The sequence below is a fragment of the Colletotrichum phormii genome (genome assembly GCF_030913505.1).
Source record: "Colletotrichum phormii strain CBS 102054 chromosome Unknown BDP81scaffold_3, whole genome shotgun sequence".
NCBI classification, from domain to species: domain Eukaryota; kingdom Fungi; phylum Ascomycota; class Sordariomycetes; order Glomerellales; family Glomerellaceae; genus Colletotrichum; species Colletotrichum phormii.
This window is the reverse complement of record NW_026851445.1, coordinates 954,684-975,885: the sequence shown is the minus strand read 5'-3', so window position 1 is coordinate 975,885 and position 21,202 is coordinate 954,684. Positions and strand designations below refer to the sequence as shown.

Sequence of the window (21,202 nt, the reverse complement as noted above, 5' to 3'; positions counted from 1 at the left end):
AACTCCAATAACAATCTTGTTTGGCCTCAACCTCAAGAAAACCCAGTGATATCTCGGGCATCCGACTATTCCTGATCGTTGAAGCAAGTGTGGCGCCCAATCCTATAAGCGAGTGTGCGAGGGCTGGTCATAAGACTACAAACTAGCCACCGAAATTGATCGCCTTCTCACCTCCATTTCGCCCTCGTAAGATGATGTTGACGAAATTTCGTTCCGATTCTGTGGATGGGAAGCAGGCTGAGTGAGGACACACACACGGGGGCAACAAGTCCTACACCACTTCACAACCGAAATGGCATGATTTTTTGCAGTCCAGATCAGGCTATCCTATCATAAGCTCTCTTGGCTCAAAGGGGTATGTCATTTGACGCCGACCTTGGCAATGCATAGCAGCCTGTACCCCAAGTGCGTGTGCAAGCCCCGCACTTCTCGGTCGTTACCGAAGTTCTATGTGTCCGTCTCTACATGTATCCATTTCCAGTGAGAAGGCTTCATGTCAGGAAGGATCTCTCCACACGTCCTGAGACCAATTCTTTATATACTCACCAGGGCACTTCAAGTACAAATGCACTCTACTCGAGGAACTGCTGGATTGAAAAGATGGAGCGTTTAACAAGCTCGGAAATGATGTACAGCATGTTCAGGTCGATGTCCATGTCTAAATGGACGTTGCAGTCGTTTTTCTAGCTGACGGAAACACATAAGGTAAATGGGGACTTCCTGAAGTGTCACAAATCAAATACCTTCCAGTCATTGGATGGAAGTACCATGCCGCATTCGAGGCTTCAGGTCAGACCATATGTAGACGAGTGTGCCCTAAACCAACGAGAACTTTCTGTTCCCCAGTCCTGTCCCATCTACAGGCTATATCGAAGCAAGTCAACCAGCTTTCCCGATGGAGCTGTCTGAATTGTATGTTGGTCTTGTACGGTATCGGTTGATGTAACAGACTCTGACTGTGCACTAGGGAGGCTCATTTTGAGCGGCACTGGGCGTCTACTTCTACGTCGGGAGCCGACCGTATGGAACCAAATGATCGTCGGACAATCAGAAGTTTCAGAAATCTGGACGATGTGAACGAAAACGTTCTCACGGAGCTGGACGATACACCATCGGATTCCGCTGTCCAGGACCTAGATATGCTCCAGCCGCGACTGATGGACCTCAAAGGCTTCAGTGATTTCTTTTCCACGAGACTGGGACCTAAGCTCGACCCAAAGGCTTTTTGGGGTCTGATCGGGCTTGTTCTGACGGTAAGTCAGCATGTTGTCGACGTGGCGGAGCTAGATTGGGCTAACAAGATCGCAGATTGTCCTGCCTCACGAAGAAGCAATGAAACGAATCGCTCAAATGCTCAGTAAGCTGGGCTACTCTTGTGGAGACTTTCAATTACATGCACATCAGATTTCCAATCTCTCGACAGGAGAAAAGGAGGCATGCTTTGAGATCTTCGTATTGATGACGAGGTTCCTTTTGGATGTTGTCAGGTTTCTACGGGAAGCTGGAGATATTGACAATCTCTCCTACGGTCGTGGTATGATCTGAAAACCCCAGTAATGGTTGTGATTGTTAATTCATCGCAGGCTACGCGCAAGAGTCGTGGGTTGAATTGACGGCCACGTACGACAGAGCTCAGACCGATATTAACGAGCGGCTGAATCGCATCGAAAAGATGGCAAAGTTTGGGAAGAAACAGACCGCCCAGTTATCATTCCTTTCCAGCTCGCCTCGTTCCTTCGTTGACAGTGCCAAGTTGCCATGCTTCGTTCTACCACCTGCCAGTACGAATCGATTCTTCAACCGTGACGAAGTCATCGAGGAGATAGACAGCCAGTTTGAGGAGCAGAAGAAAGAAGGTCTGCGGTCGCTCGCACTCTATGGCATGGGCGGCGTGGGCAAGAGCCATGTCGCTTTGAAGTACATTGAGAAGAAGAAGGCAGAAAAAGGGCTACGTGCCATCTTCTGGATTCGCGCGGAGACTTTGTTCTCGGTCCAGGAGAGCTTCACCGACATTGCTCTTAGGCTAGAACTCAACGGGGCTGGAAAAACCTTGCATGACGAGAATCGACTACTTGTGAAGAGTTGGCTACAGGAGACGGGTCAGTCGGCAAATCACCTTGATCCCTGGAGGTTTGCTAACGCGAACAGAATGCAAATGGCTACTGGTGTACGATAATGTGGAGGATTTCGGTCTCCTGCGGGCTAATTGGCCCTCGCCAGGAAGTCAGGGGTTGGCACTTATCACGACACGGAATCACTCGCTAGCTTTTGACCCAGCTAACGGAGGTCTCGAGGTTCTCCCATGGGACACAGCGAATGGTACCAAGTTCCTCCTACACCTCCTGGCCGGTCACGTTAGTGCAGATCTTCTAGCAAGCGAAGCCAAGTCGGCGTACAGTTTGGCCGAAAGACTCAGTGGCCATGCGCTGGCAATTTCGAACATGAGCGGACTCATTCATCGGCGGTCCTGGACCATCTCCGAGCTTCTCGACAAATACGGAAGTAGTTTGAACTTCAAAGACGGGTTGGAGGCAGTCTGGGAAATTTCCTTCAAAAATCTGAAGCCTGACAGCGCTACTTTGCTGGCTGCCTTCAGCCACTGCGCTCCTGACAGCATTCCGCATTCGCTCTTTGACTTGAAGGAAGCCGTGGACCTCCCCGATAGCTTACTCTGGTTACTAGATGTGGATAGGTAACAACGCCCCTGTCAACTGTAAGCATTAGGGTTGCTGACAACCTGCCTGGCAGATTTGACGATGCAATGGAAGAGCTCTTGACTCTGGCACTCGTTAAGAGAGACAGAAAGTCCGGGACGTACTCCATCCATCGGCTCATCCAGACTCATTTTCTACGTTACGTGACGCCAGAGAACCGGCAAAAGTCGTTCATAGAGGCATCGCATCTAATGGAAAACGTTTTCCCAAAAAGACCCGACGGCAAGATAGCAACGATGTACAACATGTGGGAGCAATGTCAACTGTGGGTGCAGCATGTATTGCAGCTCAAGAATCGTTTCAGGCTGGAAAAGAGGCGCGATCCTGGTTTCTACGCTTGCACGAAGACCTGCGCAATGTGGGCTCAATGTGGACGGTTTGCATACTTCTATCCAGAATACCATTCATGCTAGCTGACATTTCCTCTAGATTTCTATTGGAGCAGCAAACCTTTCCCGAGCTTGAGGACCTCGTCGAGGTAGGCAAACTGGCTTTGGCAACTCTACCTGAACAGGACCCTGAGCTGTACAACCTTACCTCGCCGAAAACGCATATTGCGCAAATGTGGGCACGTCGAGGTCGTTACCGTTTGGCGATAGAAGTGATGGTGAGCGCACGCAACATGAAGTTGACGGCCCCCCAGGAAGACCACCAAAACTCGAGCTGGATGGCGAACAACATATCTTGTTTTTACTCCTGCCTAGGCGAGTATGAGACCGCTCTGGAATGGCAGGAAATCAGCAGGGTGTGCTGGGAGCAGTGGGCCAAGTCTGAGAACGTTGAATTTCATTGGCATCCGAACCAAAGATACGGCCAGGGAAGAACTTTGGCGTACATGAAGAAGTACGACGAAGCTAGAGGGCACATAGACGAGTCCCTAGAAGACATGATGACAAGCAAGCCGGTCATCTGGGGAACGGCAGGAGAGTAAGTTTCGAGGCCCCGGGAGTGAACCTAATCTCAATGGTTTCGGACAGCCCCGACTGACGTTTCGGTGTTTTGCTCAGGTGCCAGTTCTCTCGTGCTAGACTGGCCATGTTTGAAGGAGACTTCAAGCTTGCTGAGCTCTTGTTCCAGAAGGCACAGAGCATATGGCTCATGGGGAATAGTTCCAGAACGTCAGACTTCTACGCGGCTACGATCTACCGCATGGGATGTTGCGCGCTACTCGAAGGAGAAGTGGAACGAGCTGTGTAAGTCTAGTTCGGGAGAGATGAAGTAGATACCTTGCCTTTACTAACACGGCACAGGAAATTTCTCCAAGATGCGATGGCAATTACAACATTGCGAAAGGATGTCCAGGTGGGAGAGCATGTCCGCAGTCTCTACAAGCTTTCAGAGGCTCTCTATCGGATGCCTGGTCGTGAATTGGAGGCGGACCGGCTGCTCAAAGAAGCCGAGGAGCTCTACTGGAAGCGTGTCGAAAAGCCAAAAGCTGTTTCCGAGGAGGACCACGCAGAATACGAAGTACCACAAATGCATCCGCAAGAGGAAGATTACGACTCTTTGGTTTACATGTTATGGCGCTGAATATTGGAGGGAACTTTCAAAGCTCTACTGGTATTGAATCTGACTCTGGAGTTGAGAACCGAAGACACGATCAGGAATGCTGCCCTGTAACAATCATTCATTGACACTCTAAATGACTATTTCATTCCCTGCTGCCTGTGGCCTGATGGCATTCATAGCTTCGTTGGCTGGCTTGTGATGAGTAAGTAGTTCGCGGAATTGGCAAAAACCACGTCAATTGATGTAGATCAACGTGTCGCCTAGCTGGACAAAGCGAAACCATTGGTCTTAACAAGTACAAAGATTCTCAGCGTGCCTTTTCGAGGGGGCGACGGATACACGCCTAGGAGAAGTTAAGTGGCATAAGTAAGGTGAATGTAATCCTCCGCGGCTGTGTCCTTTCCCGAAGAAGGGAGGTTGGATTAGGCGAGGGGACCCATCGCGGTACCTTCAGCAAGGGGTGGACCCGCTGACTAAGGCAACAGGCGCCGTGCACGTCCACCTCCGAGCTCCATGAACATTCAACCTCTTTCCGCTTCGAGTTGCTCAACTTCACGACAAACAAATACTTGCAACGAACAGTGGATAATTGCACATTGATCGTACCTGGCTACCTCCGAATATTTCTTGTCGTCGTCCCGGATTCGAATTGGATCGATAGGCTAATTAGGGAAGGCGGTTACTGGCCTGGGAAACAGCAAACAAAGTGAACCCACCACGAGACCAGCTCCACTTCACAGCTTGCGACGAACTTCATCAACCAGAGCGCAGTATGTGCTAGCACATCCAGCTTATCTCTCGGTCATCTAAGTCATTGCATTCTCATCGATTCGACTCACGCAATTACTGGCAGGCTGCCTCTGGAGCCTCGAGGACCGTCTGAGGCGGCCATTCATCTCACTGGAGCTCTCATTCGGCTCCGGCGCATACCTCCCTACCGTCGGCTCTCTGAGCAACTCTACATCAGTCCAGAATGTCGGACCTAGTAGAATACTCGGTAGTCAACGTGTGTCGAAGCGACGGCCAGGACAATGGGGTGGGGTACTGGCCAACCCCTGCCGACACGGCTGCGAAGAACGCGAAGAAGACTGCATTGGAGAAGGTACCGAGAGCGAAACCTCAAATGATGCGGTTAGACAAAGATGACGCAAGATTTCAAGAATGGCGCATAAAGTTGGGGATCTTGTTGAAGCAAGAGCTCTCTCCCACAGGTAGGCATGCCGTCCGTGAAAAGGAAGAAGCAAGGTCACTGACACCCTTCATAGAGGGCCTCCCCTGGCTCATGCATTTTCCACGGGGCTACTGGTTGTACGAAAAATCCAAGCATCTTTGGGTTTCGGGACATCCAGTCAAGTCGAAGCTGTACAAGAGCCCGCAAGAATTTGGTCTTCATGTCCTGTGGCTCTTGTCCGGCTCAATGGACCGAACTGACTGCCGTTGCATTCACTGCAACGTTCGCGAAATGCCAAACATGGAGGACTTGACGGTATCGGATATCCCGAGACCTCTGCCAGCAGCGAATAACACTCAGCCTCCGTCTAAGATGCGCAAGATCACGCCTCAAATCCCCCCAGGCGCCGCGGCGTCCCCGATACCCGTCCCCGCGGCAGCGGCAACGCCTCCTATCGCGAAGAAGGAGACACCTGTGCCAGTGCCCACTCCAATGGTGAAGAAGGAGACTCCAGTCCCGATACCGACGATACCCTCACGCGCGGTGCCGGCGCCCGCCCCTGTGCAAGCCCCAATTCAGATACAGCCTACTATACAGCAGCAGCAACAGCAGCAACAGCAGCAGCAGCAGCACACTCCTCAGCCGAACCAGGCAACTCCTGTTCATCCGCAAGCTCAAGCCCCATCACAGGTTCCCATTCAGTCTCAAGTCCAGCAACCAGTCCAGCAGCCGATCCAACAGCAAATCCCGCAGCAACCTGCTCCAGCACCGGCCCAGGCTCAACAGCAGGTTCAACCCCAAGTACAAGCGCCGGCACAACCAGTCTATCAGCAGCCGCAGTTCCTACCTTACCCTCAGCCTTACGGCGGAATTGTAGCCCCAGCTCTGTTCCGCGTCGGAGAACTGGTTTGGTTCCAGATATCGTCGGGTTGGCGTCTGGGTATCGTGGCTGCTACAAACATTGTCAACCCTAATACCAATAAAGCCGAGCTTCAAATTCTCCCAATGTCTCACGTCAACTTCAACCAGTCGCCAATCCACACGCTGGAATCGACAACGCGCCCGTTCCTTGCATTTTCGGTGCCCAACGTCAGCATTTCAGAGCTGCAAAATAAGGCCTACGACGAGGTCAACTGGGACGCCTTCTTCCAGACAATCACTCCGGAAGACACGCATCGTCGTGAGGTTGCGCTGCTCGACTCTTCAAAGATGGCCGCCCAGAAGGTGGGTGTGTCATTCTCCGTATTCAGCCGCCTTTCCGAGACAAACGGGGGCAAGAAGATTGACTACCACGGTATCTTCCTGGGCGCCGAGCGGATCGAACTTGGCGATGTCCTCCGCGTGCGTCTTTCTGCCGATCAAGGCGTGCCTCCCGCGGCGGCGAATCTCCCCGATGCACTACTCGGCCTCCGTGAGATTTGCACCGCGCCTATCGATTCACCTGGTAACGCATTCTTTAAGGGAGATATTTACCAGCCCATCACCGGCGACACACAGCCCGTGGGTGGCATCCCCGTACCGGATGACAAACTCCCGCGCCCGCTGCGCGACGAGATTGCGTTCCGCAATAAGTTTGCCGCGAGCGATCGCTGGCGCTGCGTGCTGCTCAAACAGAACGCCGTCCTCCGCGAGCCGGACCTCAAGGGCCGATTCTACCCCACGCACAAGCTCCTGCCCCTGCTCGATGGCCAAGCTAAGGTCCTTGCTGAGGTGCAGAAAGGCATTGTGCGTGACGTGCAGCAGCGACTGAACCAGCGCATCGACACGTTCAAGACGGCGTACATTGGTCAGAAGCGGACCCGCGTCGAGACCATCGGCCCTGCCCTGCCTCCGGGCAGCGTGATCCAGTTTGAGCAATCCGTGCGTGAGGATGGTGCCTAGGCGGGACGCCTACGACGCCGTTAAGGAGAGAAGTGTCTCATTGGTGACGAAGGAGTATGAGACCGTACTTGTTAGGATAGACAGGCATCAGACAGAGCCCTGTATAGAATAGGAATACTACATAGACGCCGCCGTTGGGTTCTTGATGTGACCATCCGGTTCTCTGGAGTGTTTAGTCGACGTGAACGTGCCTTTCCATTACTTGGAAATTTTCTGTGAGCCATCCAGGCTGTATAGCTGGCTAGAGCGCATCCTCATCTCAGCCCTTAGCCAATACCCCTTGGACAACAAGCCAAGACGGATACGCCGGGCGGTAAGCCCTGCCCAGGCGGTAACATCCTCACTCCCCTCCAGAGACAATGGTCGTCAAAAAGTAAGTCGACGAGATAGGTAGGTGACACATCCAAACTAGGATCCGCAACATCCACAACATCAACCGCTAGATATCAGCTTTGGAAAAACAAGTATATCACATACACACAGACACACACATAAACGCCATCATATTAACAAGAAACAACGGCACCGTCCAATTAGCGCAGAAAACCCAGCCACACTCCATCTCTCCAGCTCCGCCACTCCCTTCTCCCAAGACGATCTTAAATAAACCTCATCCTATGAACATCGTATTATACCTACCATAATAAGCTACCCACAGATGAGGTCTGATAACATGAAGTGAGGGATGGGAATGTGACGGAGGGAGGAGAGAGAAAAAGAGAGAAGAAACGTTCCGCGGGATTTCAATCATACTAGCCAGCCAGCCAACCATCCATCAGAACCCAAACTGCCGGACGGGGCAGACGCGCAACACACACGGGGCTGACGGGTTCACTCACCACGATCACACCCACACACCCGGGCGGATAGGACCGAAGTGTTCTGAATGATTGGGAGACCAAGTGAACGCCACTTCATACCTTGACTTCACTACACACACCGACCTATATCTCTCTATAACTCTGCAACGCTATAACCGTACACGTGCAGACACGAACTCGGCCCCCAAAACCGCACGTCAGCAGAGCCTGCAACCCCCAAGTGTTAACCTGTCTTGCTGTTCCTAGGACCCTTATTCGTCCTAAACGACCTTGGCATCTAAGCACTTGATTTTTGAAGTGAACGTTCCTTCTTTTCGGCCCCTTTTCTAGAAGGGAAGCTAGAAGGAACAACTATACGGATTTACGGATTATTGGGGGTTCATGGAGGGCCGGGTCGGCTGAGGTCACCCATACACACCACTCACAAGTGTACGGAAAGATGCAACTGACAACCAACCAAACGACACATCATCTTGCAACCACAGTCAGTAAAGACCAACCAAGTCGATGGGAACCCTTCCCAAGAACCATAAAAAAAAAAAAAGGGCAAAGCCATTGTATCCATAGCTTCAAAACCTTCTCAGCGTTACTACTCCGAGGCCCCTCATCGAATTCGCCCTCACTACAACACCGCCCACCAAACCCAGCCCCCAATGGAACACCAACACCCACCTCACCCACACACACACCCCTCCATCACACCGCACCCAATGAACCCCGATTCCCGCTTCCGCCACCCCCTTTCAACCATCACCACCACCTCCCGGGCTCACGGGCTCGTGGTGCCCAGAAAAACTCAACAACACCAATAGAACCTCCATAACCGTTGCCGACCGACTTCCCGGGTTTTGAAGCAGCTTGTTGTTGTTATTATTGTACCATTAGTCGATCTGTGCTTGGAAATTGTGTAGCCCCCGTACCATGGTACCCGACAACTCAATCAGACAAAATCCCGTTGTCTGCCAACTTGCTTTTCCACGCACACACACACACACACACACGCACTGGTTCTTAACAGTTTTGGAGTTAAGACATCCACAGGTTACGTTACACTACGTGACATCGTCGGAGGAAAAAAGCACAACCGCAACGACTCAGTCTTCCGTCACCTACCACTAGAAAGAAAAAGGTCAGATGAGATTATTCTCTTAGTATAAAGACACCCTGAACATTCGGGCCGATGATACGTCTCGGACATTTCACGGCAAGGAGTCGATCACGGTCTCAATGACACGAGGGGAAAAGGGACAATAGCCTATGCGAGGCGAGTTTTGGGGTCAAAAATGCCCGTCTTTGGGTATACTTTGATAAAAAGTACTAAGTGGTAGTAGTATGAGTAAATGATGATTCGTGAGAGATGGGAAGAAGGTGACGATGAGATGAAAGGAGAATAATTCGCTTTCCGCTCGTAGGCTGGATAATCCGCCCACCCTGATTGGACCCGTCTTGTCGGTTCTGGTCCGTACGCCTATTACTGCTCTGTTCTTTGTCGCTGCAATGCAACTCCTCTGCTTCGTCCCGTCTTCCGCGATTATGGCCTGATCCACCCCCTCCTCCCAATCCAGGTGCGTCAGGGTACGTCTCCTCTCCTCTCCTCTCCCTCAATTCTTCCTTTCTTTTTAAAAACTCTTCGAAACAGGCTAGTTGTATGCAGTAGGTATAGGTCGCTTCGCTCGGCAGCAAAAGGTACTTTGTTTGGTCAAGACAATGCTGGGTCGTGATCGCGTGGTGCGTGATTGCTTTTTTTTTTTTTCATCTTCATCCCTCTGACTGGTGACCAAGACAGAGGGGTATGGCAGCGGCGGAATAAAAGGTATGAGGTGATGCAGATGATGATGGTGATGGATAGTCGTGTAGTGTCGTTGTAGTGTAAGAAAGAAAAAGATGTTGAATGCATGTGCGACTTGAACAAATCGGATGAAGGTCCTGTGTGCTGCGTAGGGATGGAGGTTGACTAGTAAATGCCGTAGGCTCGCTAGGAGACCATCCACCACTCTGCCATATCCAAGCGCCTTCAATCCAACTCAATCAGGCCCGACGGTGTAAAAAGTCATGGCTGGCTGTGTCATTACTTGAGTTTTAGACTCTCGATCTTGGCCTGTATGCTCTTGAGTATCTCTGGGTCGGGCTCAGGTTCGACCTTGCGTGGCTTCAGACGAGAACAGTCGACACACTTCTCATGCTGACATTTCTTGCATGCGGTTCCGTCGGCCACACCTCCAGGGTATATCGTCTTGCATTTGTGGCATTCGTGGTGCGGCACAGCATTCGGACCAAATTCGTCGCCAGGGTAACCAAAGGGATACTTGTCCTTCTTGGGCCTGAAATAATGTTAGCTGTCAGTCTCGACACACAGCAGAATGGCGCAACATACGGGTCTCTGGGACAGTCGGTGCAGCGGTTGTGGTTGCACTTGGAGCATGTCTTGCTGCCGGCAGTGAAGAGCGTCTGGCACTCGTGGCAAGTTCTCCTGACCCTCTGGCGCGGCTTCTTGTAAATGAGATCCTGTCCTCCAGTCTTGCTGGGACGCTTGAGGACGGTGTCCTTTGCGTTCTTGGCGTCATAGGAGTAGTCGGGAACGATGGGCGCGTTCTCCTTCTGGGCCTTGAGAATGGCGGCCCGCTTCTCCCGGCTGGCGATGCGCTCGGCCTCGGTCCGCTTGGGTGGGTGGCGGACGCACTTGGTGCAACGAACGTGCTGGCAGCTCGGACACTCTTTGGCGGCAGCAAAAGTAGCATTGCACTTGTGGCAGGTTCGGTGGACGCGCATGCGGATGGGCTTCTCGACGCGGAGAGCGGTGCCTTCGGTAGAGATCCACTCGCTCTGCTTGATCTCGAGACCGAATCTCTCGCCCAACTTCCTGGCGCGCTCCTCAAAGAGCTCGGATCGGGGAACCCTGGTGACGCCCTCGAGGTCCTCGTACTTGCTCTTAGGGGCCTCCTTCTTGGTGGTGTCCTTGGCGGTGGTAGCGGCGGCGGGTTGCTCGGTCGCGGGGGCGGTGGAGGGACTGTATGCACGTTAGACAGGTAACGCAGGCAGGGTGCCGTGACACCAGAAACTGTTGAAAGACAACAGGGCATGCGAAATGTCTTGCTTACCCAGGAGTGGTAGCGGCTTGCGCAGAAGACTGCTGACCAGTGGTGGACAGCGTCGACATGCGCTTGGAGCTATCGCCTCTCTTGAACACAGTCTTGGCGCGAGACAGAATCTTGCCCAAGCCCTTCTTCTCCTTCGGGACCGAAGGCCCGGCCTGTGCTGGCGAACTCATGTTTGGCGATGTTGTTGTAGGTTGGTGTTGAAGTCGGATCGATTTCGAAAACGTGGGATCCCTGGGTCAATTGTGGGCTGCTCTGGGGACAGATGATGGGATCTGCAGTGCACTAAAATCCAATCGAGCAGGACTAGGATTGCTGTTTAGATGAGTTTGCGAGAGGAACAGTTGTTTTGACAAGAACGAGAAATCGGATTGTCGTTTTGTACAAATCGAGTGTACGGGTGGCGTGCGTGGGGGTGTAATGCGAAGATGGGCGGGAGAAATGGTGCTGTGTGGTTGGGTTATGTTGGTTGGTGCACTCTTAGACAGATGGGACTAGGGACCGGAGGCGATTAACGGGGCGTCGATCGTCGGCGGTTACAGCGAGTCGAGATGTGAGTGCTGGCGAAAGCAAGTTCCTTCGCAAGACGGTGGTGTTTGTTCTCTTCTTGCCGTGACCTTTTGGGACGGGCGAGAGAGAGAGCAAAAGTCGGATCACGAACGAACTGTTTTAGTCGTTCGGGATGAGTCGGCCTGGGAGAGAGGGTGTGGTGTAAGAAGGGGGAAGACGAGGAAGAAGAAGGACGGGAAAGCTGGGTAAGTTGACGGGGAGGAGGTGGTTGAAAGGAAGTGTGGAAAAAAGTGGGAAAACAAGGTGCAGCGTGCTAAGAGGCAAGGTTGAGGGAGACTAGAGTCGAGAAGGGCTAGTGCTGGGTGGAAAGGCAGGTGCCAGGCGGCTTGGGTTGGACTTCCTTGGCGACTTCCATTTGACTGAGAGTCCAGAAGCCACCACCCCCAAGTCTTCCAGTCTCTATTCGTACACTACGGATACCTCCTCAATTCCTTTTGCAACCTTACCTTACCTACTACCTTAGTTTACTGTGTCAATGTGTACCTGGGCCTCTCTCTCTCTCTCTCTCATTACCGATGGCTCTGCCTCTTTCTTCTCTTGCAGGTTGCGTCTTGTGTGTCGGGTTGCAGCTCCACGATACCACGGCCAATCCAATCCATTCACCAACGCCAATGCCAGTTCGGTCCCAGACTTTGCAGTCGTCCATCATCCACCCCCGGTGCACCGCACCACACGTTCATGTTCACGCCCCATGCTCTATGCCCGGTCGGTCGATTTGGCAACTTATTGCAAGTTGCAGCAGCGTATCTGTATCCGTATCAAGAGGAAGTTCTGTCTAGGTGTGTACGCATACTAGGCCCAGGTGCAGCAGCAGCAGCAGCAGCAGCAGCACAGCGTACGGATACGCAATGCAGACACAACAGAGGCGTGGGCAGCAAGAAAGAGACCGGGCAAGGCCGCAAGAGACAGAGCCCAGGGCACGACAAAAAGACCAGACGGCGGCCAAACCAAACATGGACTCCAATGCAGTGGTAACACTAAAAACCCACCTCGCTGGGAAACTGGTGACTGGTCACAGCACGGTGGCTCCCATGGCTCCTCGTCGAGTGGAACTGTGGAATGGCCCCATGCCGGAGACGATATCCACAAATGGGGCGGGTCCCCCTCCTGCTGCTGCTAAAGTGTTTGAGAGGTACGTACCTTACCGTACCGGAGGGAAGGACACACCAGAATTGCGACAGACACCCGACAGCCCAGAGACACATTCCAGCCAGCCAGCACCAAGCATACCAAGCGTCAGCACAGGCGCTGGGACACTTGGGACCGGGGGGTGTGTGGACTATGGACTACGAAGTATATATAGACTGTGGACGGGGTGGTCGTGGCGGGTGGGGAGGAGAACGATACGTACCGCCAGAAACCTATCCCAGCAATCCACAATCCACGATCCACCTCAGGTTCTCTTGGGAAGTTGGGTTGGACGACGAGGACGGGAGACGAGGGAGGGGCGGCGAGTGGGCGTGTTGGAAGACACAACGACGACGAACACATACGGAGTACCCTCCCGGTCTCTGCGCTCACCTCTCACCTCTGTGAATGTGAGGTGGTCACTGGTGAAAAAAGGTGAACCATCGGCTGGCACACAAGGGTGGAGAAGGCGAGGCCCAGAGAAGCGGGGGGTCCTGGTACCTTCCAATTGGGAAGAATGTCCGAGCTTTTCTGGTTTCTGCGATGTTGCGGTTCCCAACTTCCCAGAACTCCCAGTCCTCCCCGTTCTCCCAGAGCTGCGAATCTCTGGCACTGGGAGAGCGGGGGGCCTTTCACAAACCGTGTTCCAAAAGTGGGGTCAGAATCAAAACCCTGGCAACCCTGTCCAGCACGACCAAGTCGCAGATATCCCTGTCCCAGTTGAAAGGCACGACCTCCACTGGGACTGTGGGAATTGGTAAAAGTGTGGATCCACATGCCCGGGGATTCGCACGGAGCTGGTTCTGGAATATGTCCGGAGCTTAGCCCATCGGGAAGGAAGGGGGGTCTCCCTTGTCCAAAGTATCTCTCTCCCTGGGAGCCGAGGAACCCAAAGAACCCAAACTTCTTGGAGGTGTGTGTTCGTTCCTGAGTCTGACATCCGTGATACACGTCTTAGCTGAGACCCCCCCCCCTTCCCATCGTACATCGTACTTTTGCCAACTTGCAGCAGCAGGAAGCAAGATGTGCAGAGTCTGGAACCGCTGATTGCATTGCATGTGAGGCTCAGAGACAACTCAGGCACACAGGGAGAGACTTGAAGGATAACGACTCTGTCGAAAGCCTCGTGCTTGCTTCCGCGGAGAAAGGAACAGAAACACATAACGCCTCACACGCCTCATACAAACAAAAACACCACCATCACAAGTCCCCCATATCGTCGGGTGCGCTAACTTTGGAGGTAGAGGCTCGGCACGGGCATAGGCTACCTATGATGTCCTCTGTGCCTCTCTAACTAAAGCAGCTACGCAGCCACGCCCCCAGGTCGTGGTCGCGCCCAGATTCGAAAGAAAACTTGAGAAGGGCGGTAAGCGATCAGCTAGCCTCGAAAGATAGCGCGCGCCATTGCTCATATTCAGGCGTTCCGTAGCGTCGCCATCTTTCCCACCTAGAAGACCGCCCTCCGAGTAAACAACTTTGTGGCTGATGCAAAAGTACCCTACCAAGCCAACTAAGCCCTGGACTACTATAGCCAAACCTACGAATAGGATATGGTATTGTTGGACGTAATTAAAACTCGAGAGTCTCCAACTTCCTTGCTATGTGACTATTAGTATTCAGCCTTCCCGTCCCCCCTCCACTTCTTAGCATTCCAGCCGCCGGGCCTGTGGACTTTGTCTCACTGATCGCTTAGATTCGGACAGGAAAGGGCGGTAAGGCCAGACTCAGGAGAAGGGAAATAGCCAAGGAAGGAACGGGCGTACGGGACCCAGGAGAGAGGGAATGCAAAGACGGGGTTTCGTGTTTGTTGGGCTGGTGTTGAAGAAAAAGCCGGCAACCAGAACCTCGGATTAAAAAAACGTCGAAAACGGTTCGTCAATTGGCTGACACTTTTTTTTTCTTTTTCGTAAGCGATGTTTGGTACCTCACCATCCGAGATATCATTTTGCGGGCTGGGAAATCTAGATCGACTCGGTGCAATCAGAGGGAAAAGGGGAGAAGCAGAAAAAAGAAACTTACCTTACAGAGTACGGATTGACAACTACGGGTTGTATTACCGACCTAGTCCCAACCTGCGGTATGTTGTGCACCACCATTCACGTACCTATCGTTCGAACGGGACGGGGGGGCATCTTGATAGCAAGCCGGACCCGAAATGGATTAGCGGACGGGTCTCTTCCTTTCCCTTCTTTTTTACCTTCCCGCACCGGGTCGCGGATATAAGTGTAATCTTTCTGGGCGGGCTAGCCCAGATTGATGCAAAAAAGGACGCTTTCCCCGGCGCCCCGTCGTCGGTCTCATCTCCCATCCTGTGGCAGAAAGGGCTCGTGGGTTGTGTTGTTCATTGGAAGTACGGATATGAACCGAGGAAACCTCCACCTACTCCGTCTTCTCATCCGAGCTATTCGCGACATCTGTTTCCCCAGCTCTACGTACACTACGTACCTTTGCCCCTCCCCTCTCTTTCCCTTTTGACGCCAGGCCAATGAAACGAGATGTTCGGACCTAGCGTCCCAAAAGAGGAACACACCGTACCTACCTGTTCGTACATGCATTCATCATGAGGAAGGGGGGAAGGCCAAGCGCGTGGTCCAGCGATCAAACGTTCAGGTACGGATGGGCACGCCTTCTTTTTCGAGGAGAGGCTAAATGCGGGTGGTTGCACCTTGTTCATCTAAATGTGCATCTATCGTACCTTATCATCATCTCAGTCTCCTGCTTTGCTTCAGTACGCGCGCCAAAGGCTGACATGATTGATGGCCGAGCATCTGAGGGGTTCTCGATTGGAGAAGAATTGCTAAGGATACGTACTTCATTCACCATGTAATGAGACGGTTTTGTTCTGCACTGAGCAATACTCCGTATATTCTCCGTCCCTTGCTGATCAAGTGCTCTTTAGAGTCCAGACTTTTACAACATGGTCCGTCTCTTCCACCCAAACAACTCTCTATTAAGTTATTAGTGAGGTTCACTCGCGCCGCGATGTGACTTCCAAACCGTTAGGCCTCTCCCTCGCCCCATTCCAATCCCAATCACCCCCCCGGTCGGATGTTATTCCTATCCATAAACCGACGACGATCCCAGCAATTCATCCCCGACGAGACCCAGGATCAAAAAATCCGTCAAAGGGGAACATCCACGTTCCACAATCCCGAGAAGGAGGTGTAGGTTGGAAGCAATGATGAGGCGAAGCAGCAAGGTAAGGGTTAGGTGAGAAAGGAGAGAGGGATTGAACTTCCGTTACCAACAGGAAGGATTCGCGAATCCATGCTGCCAAAGCCCGGCAAACTAGCCAGCTTGCTGTTCGCTCTTGTGTTTGTTCGTCAGATGTCTCCTCTTTACCGCTCCTTTATTTTTCTTCGTTGTCAGCACGTGTCAGATATGAGTCGATCTGGGGGTGCGTGTGTGGTGGTGTCCCAACGAGCGGGCAGTCTCACGAGCCCGCATACCGGGGGGGTTTTCCCCTTGCTCATGGCAAAGCCCATTTGCGTCTTGATTCTTCTTCTAGCGGTTGGATTGTTTGCTTATTCTTTTCTCTGAAATGCTGTCTCACTCTCGTCACAGTTGTTTTGCTGTCTCTGAACACTAAGGTATCCGTAATAACCCCGTTTGCCTACTGTAGTGTACTCCGTACGGATACCGATAGACTGTCCCACGTATCTGGGTGCCCTGCACTAGCCACTTTCTCATGCGTTGGTCGGTGGTCCTTTGGGGTTTCTCGGCGCCGGAACGGGGATTGCACTGTTGGATCTTGGACGGGCCGGTGTGGATTTCACGTTTGGGCGGATTATGGATAGGACAGGGATGACGGGGAGCCTGGGATTCGGTAAGGACCACTATTTCCAAAGCTCCCAGTGTGAGGCGGAGGTGTCTGTTTTTTTACCATTTTGTTAGGTTTTCATTTACTACGGAGTAACACTGTTCATACTGTATCTCACTCTCGAGATTCATCATTCGCCGCGGGACACGGGACACGCTCTCTGGGCGCATCGAGGTCCAGGCGCCTGCGGAGACGAGAGACGAACTCGAGATTTCCCGTGGGCCATCAGAGATTCCGAGCCCAAGCACCGGGGCGAGGCAAGCGCACTGCACATTTCGTCCCGTCTTCTCCAGCACAAACCAAACATGAGTAGTCGCGGGATTATGTAAGGAGCGATCTGGACCGACCCGTATCCCCGGGCGGGGCGTACACGGAGTACCTAGGGGTACCTTAAGGTAAGGCCTGGGTCCAAGCCCGTGGAAACAGCACTGAAAGGACCGACTTCCCGAAACTGTCTGTCCCTTCCTCGCCAGATGCCCCCAGCCTCCTGGGCCTGCCTGCCCACCTCACGATGTATGGGGCAGGAGCCAGAGTGCGAAGGCAGGAGCAGGAGCAAGAACAGAGACACTGGCAACTGCCAGCATTGGTAAGAACCATGAGCAGTAAGCAAGGTAGAAGGAGCTACGGACGGTTGAATTGATGAATCACAGCCGGGCCCCTGCGGGTACTGCATTGCCTCCCAGGGCGTGTGGAAGGCATCGTTCGTTTCCAGGTTGTCCAGCCTGATGCTCCCGTCAAATTCCAAACTCCTTTCGACTTCCAAGTGCCAGCCTCCAACTCCTCGAAAGGCCTTCTCTTTTGGGCGGCATCCACGCGAAAATAGGTGGTCTGCTCTCCTCCCCACTCTCATCTTACGGCCGCAATCACGGGGCATCTAGCCATTGATACACATTATCCGTACACAGTGCCCTCTTCAATCCCAGCCCAGCGGTCACGACAATGCTTTTTTTTTGTTCGAGAAGCATTGGCACGGGCGTTTAGCTGTCTAACGCGCAGAGGAGAATCAAGAATTGCCTCTCTCCCTCCCTCCCTCCCTCTCCAAGGTCTCCCCAAGGATCTGGTCCAAGGCAAACAGGGAATCGCCAAAGCAGAACCAGCTCATTGGGATAATCGCCCGCGGGAGACGAAAGCAGCGAACGGCACAGTTGGATCATCGATTCATCAATGCCAATGCACGAGGCGGTCAGACATCACCGCCCGCAAAGTCTTAGCAACCACGGAAAAAAAAAAAAACGCCAGACCTGCCAGACTGTCTTTGCCCGCAAAGTGCCCTATTTGGGTTGTTTTGGCCGATGCCTACCTACGGATATATACTTGAATACGGAGTAAGGATGCCTTTGCTCTATTCTAGACCCCAACTGCGGATACCTATTCGTACGGAACTACGAATACAGACACGTCCACCACGGACGGCTACACAGGACACTTGTTTGCTTTCACACGTACCAACTCGGCCGAAGGGGCAATGGGGTTCTCTCCACCCTCATTGGTCTCTTGCGCCAAAACGACATTGTTCCATGCGTGCTTCTACGCCATCTTTTGCTTATTGACATGCGCACATTGAACGACGTATCCATATGTCGACTCATCTTTGTGTCACTACCGATCAGGACGGCGGACAGTGTCAACGTCGAATGCCAAAGCCGCCGTCGACGTCAACCTAGGGTCTTGGTGCGCGCAAACACCAGTACTGACCCATCAGACACGGGTGCAGCTATCCTTACAGACACATAGACTGACTTACTACCATACAACTTGCCTCGAACTTACACCACATACATGGTAACCCCAGGGACAGCCGGTGTCTACTCCTTACAATGCAGCGACCCGACCACAAGCAGACAGGAGTATTTCTGGGCCATTCAGGCACTCGCCCACTTGCCTGACACTACATAACTAAAGAAGAATCATGCCACCCCGCAGCTGCACAGCGGTGCACCGCATCGTAGGTCCGGAACACCACAAGCTGCATACCGGTGGCACCCACTGTTGTCACTCCTCCTGGGCGGGCCTCGGGGAGGCGGGCGATTCACCCTGTGGTTGCCCTGGGTCCGCGCTGCGGGGGCGGGATTCTCGCTTGGAGATATGGCTGAAACGGCCGTAAACGATTTGACGGAACCCTGACGCCACGCCACCCGATTTACTTTGCTTCGACACGCGAACCGAAGACGGCCTCCCTCTTCTACTCACGCGGCCGGGTCCAACTTCGAGATGGCTGCCTCATCAAAAAGACACACCTGGCTTGAGGCGTTTGCAATGTATCCCATCCACGAGCTTACCTAGTCCAGACCCGGCCATCGTCTCGGCGGACGACTCAAGCATGCCCACTCGGCCGACGGCAACTGACAGGTAACGAGCTATAACTTTCAAGTTCCGCCTTAGCCAGACAAAGGGGCAGAGGCTCCATGACACGGGAATACTAGCTATCACCCCTGTTCCCAATGCGGACTGCGAGGCAAAAGTCAAGATGCAGACCGGCTGCAACGACGTCTTTCAGTGGCAGGTGAGAGATGACACGTCTTGGTGCACGGATTGCCGCCAACCTGCCTGTATCCAATCAAGCGTATCGCCGGCGCTGCAGGCGGGCAACTATTGGTGCAAACATCTTTGCAGACGACCAGGACTTTCTAAAGACCCTCCTTGGATTAGATACAGACAGGTGTTCTCGTCATGTGCATCAACCAGCCCCCGACTCAGGGTAAATGGGAGCAACGTGGGATCGTTCTGGCCAACGAGCAGTGACTGTTAGAACCAACCGCATAGCAGCCGCATATGACCCGCTGCCCGCCGGAGTTGGCGATCACGGCGATGATACCCTCCAAAGAAAATAAACCCATCTGGCCAGTCGGGTCGATGAAATCTTCAGCAATGCTATCGAAGTTCTGCCAGCCGAGGGACGACCCCCTAGAGTTAGCGGTCCCAAGCTCTCAAGAAGTTCCCTGAGCCCCGCTCGAATACCACCCGTGGACAGCATCGATGCAACTGGCCTCAATTCCGGCTCCAAGCTTTACTGGAAACGGTTTTCTCTGCATGGTGCGGGGCCCGTGGAAGGACAGCCCTCGACAATTCTACCAGAGTAACCAGACAGCAAGACTCGAACAGCTCTGTTTTGTGTCGTCATGTCACGCACGACTCGAATGACTTGCAGCGGCTACATCTCCTCGACCCTTTCGTATGCATGCCCGCTCATGTATCGACCAGGAAGATTTTTCTATTATTCTGCAAGGCGGCCGCTTCCCCTCTTTGTTGATTGCTGTCACAGGCTGTCTGAATCGGCTCGGACTTCATGGACTCCGTCTCCTGCGTCTTTGCTCTAACGGGAAGGGTCAAACAGCAGACCGACAACTCGGTCGCAACAAATGGAGCCTCTTTGGTGGCAGATCATACCCGCCGACTAATGAAGTCTGCGGGTTTGAGTGGCGCTACGGAAAGATTGGCTTGGATCGACGCTCCTATGTGTTGATTAGCCGTCGGACCCTTTTCTCTATTTACGGAGCACGTTTTCGACATGCAAAAAAGACTTATTGAATGTACGTGGATCAGGGCCGATAGGTATTGAATGCGTTCGGCCTACGGAGTACCTCTTGACGTATCACACTGCAGTTGTCACTGTGCCGGGTTCAATCTAGGGCAGTCGAGCCAGAGGGTCGGGAGACCCCAACCGAGCGGTTGATGATGCGGGCGGCAAGGGCTTTGTTCGCTCTCTGTGTCTCTCTTCCAACCTCATCTCTCAGCTCCGTCAACCGGGGCTTTCGGTGACTTCGCAAACTCTCTATCACGAAGGAGAGAAGATCTGTTTCCTCTCTCACTGCCTGTCCGAGGCCAATCAGCGGCTGAACCATTGTCTTGAGAGTTCAACTACCTTGAACGAAGGATTCTTACAACCAGGGCATCAGAGGGAGTTGCCCCCGAAGAGGCAGCTTAATGCTCGATAGGTTTCAATACGCGTGCCTAGGCTTGCAGGGCAGATCCACCTCGACCTCTCGATTGCCCAATTGGCTCCTTTACGTGAGCGGCTTTGTCTTTTACAGTTTTATTGCCAAAACCAACAACTCAATTCGGAGGTGATCCTTCAGTCAGCTGCAAACTCGTTGCCAGGAAGCTCTGCTCAGCTCATTTCAAGGGGGCCAATAGGTGTACGGAACGACAACGTCAACAAAGACTGCTGACCTAGACCTGGGGTTTAAGAACATCATACCACCAGCCCAAACCTGACCACCTTCGGAGACCTAGGCCAAGCCGTATAATCTCACAGGTAGCTAACCCCTTCATTCCAAATGCCACGGGATAGATGGAACGTATCAACAACATCTACAGCCTTGTAAACTTGGCGGGGCAAAAACGTCGTCGCCTCCTTCGTTTCAGGGTCGCAGACTACGGATACGCCGAACCAGGCCGTCGGCGTATCGACAGCTGCCCCAGCCGCCAGTCTCGTTAGCCGCTACGAGTGCCTGGCATGAACAGATCTTGCAAATCTGCGGCGCCTTCGCGCC

The 21,202-nt window shown here is 53.0% G+C and overlaps 4 protein-coding genes across 4 annotated transcripts; 3 read left to right on the top strand and 1 right to left on the bottom strand.

Annotated features, from left to right (window-relative positions):
* The first annotated feature begins 476 nt into the window (after window positions 1-476).
* On the top strand, window positions 477-4,590 carry BDP81DRAFT_417992 (uncharacterized protein). The gene is made up of 9 exons (XM_060589669.1): window positions 477-912; window positions 968-1,253; window positions 1,309-1,534; window positions 1,584-2,099; window positions 2,149-2,692; window positions 2,749-3,090; window positions 3,144-3,641; window positions 3,722-3,907; window positions 3,965-4,590. The coding sequence occupies exons 1-9, from the start codon at window positions 896-898 to the stop codon at window positions 4,242-4,244; spliced, it is 2,895 nt and encodes a 964-aa protein (XP_060449680.1). The 5' UTR covers window positions 477-895; the 3' UTR covers window positions 4,245-4,590.
* A 197-nt stretch (window positions 4,591-4,787) lies between these two features.
* BDP81DRAFT_126953 (uncharacterized protein) lies at window positions 4,788-7,413 on the top strand. Its single transcript, XM_060581683.1, has 2 exons — window positions 4,788-5,434; window positions 5,489-7,413. Exons 1-2 carry the CDS (start codon window positions 5,197-5,199, stop codon window positions 7,273-7,275), a joined length of 2,025 nt encoding a protein of 674 aa, XP_060449679.1. The 5' UTR covers window positions 4,788-5,196; the 3' UTR covers window positions 7,276-7,413.
* A 2,751-nt stretch (window positions 7,414-10,164) lies between these two features.
* Window positions 10,165-11,364, bottom strand: BDP81DRAFT_390375 (uncharacterized protein; the record flags this gene model as incomplete). Its single annotated transcript, XM_060587393.1, has 3 exons — window positions 10,165-10,417; window positions 10,471-11,103; window positions 11,195-11,364. 3 exons carry the CDS (start codon window positions 11,362-11,364, stop codon window positions 10,165-10,167), a joined length of 1,056 nt encoding a protein of 351 aa, XP_060449678.1.
* A 707-nt stretch (window positions 11,365-12,071) lies between these two features.
* On the top strand, window positions 12,072-12,576 carry BDP81DRAFT_417988 (uncharacterized protein). The gene has a single exon (XM_060589668.1). The coding sequence runs from the start codon at window positions 12,237-12,239 to the stop codon at window positions 12,555-12,557; it is 321 nt and encodes a 106-aa protein (XP_060449677.1). The 5' UTR covers window positions 12,072-12,236; the 3' UTR covers window positions 12,558-12,576.
* Window positions 12,577-21,202: the final 8,626 nt, after the last annotated feature.

Coding starts and splice junctions, on each gene's coding strand:
- BDP81DRAFT_417992 (XM_060589669.1), top strand. Junction 3,091..3,143: donor ATGTGGGCTCAATGTGGACG/GTTTGCATACTT, acceptor CATTTCCTCTAG/ATTTCTATTGGAGCAGCAAA. Junction 3,908..3,964: donor GGAGAAGTGGAACGAGCTGT/GTAAGTCTAGTT, acceptor AACACGGCACAG/GAAATTTCTCCAAGATGCGA.
- BDP81DRAFT_417988 (XM_060589668.1), top strand. CDS start 12,237: ATGTGTACCTGGGCCTCTCTCTCTCTCTCTCTCATTACCGATGGCTCT.
- BDP81DRAFT_126953 (XM_060581683.1), top strand. CDS start 5,197: ATGTCGGACCTAGTAGAATACTCGGTAGTCAACGTGTGTCGAAGCGAC. Junction 5,435..5,488: donor GCAAGAGCTCTCTCCCACAG/GTAGGCATGCCG, acceptor CACCCTTCATAG/AGGGCCTCCCCTGGCTCATG.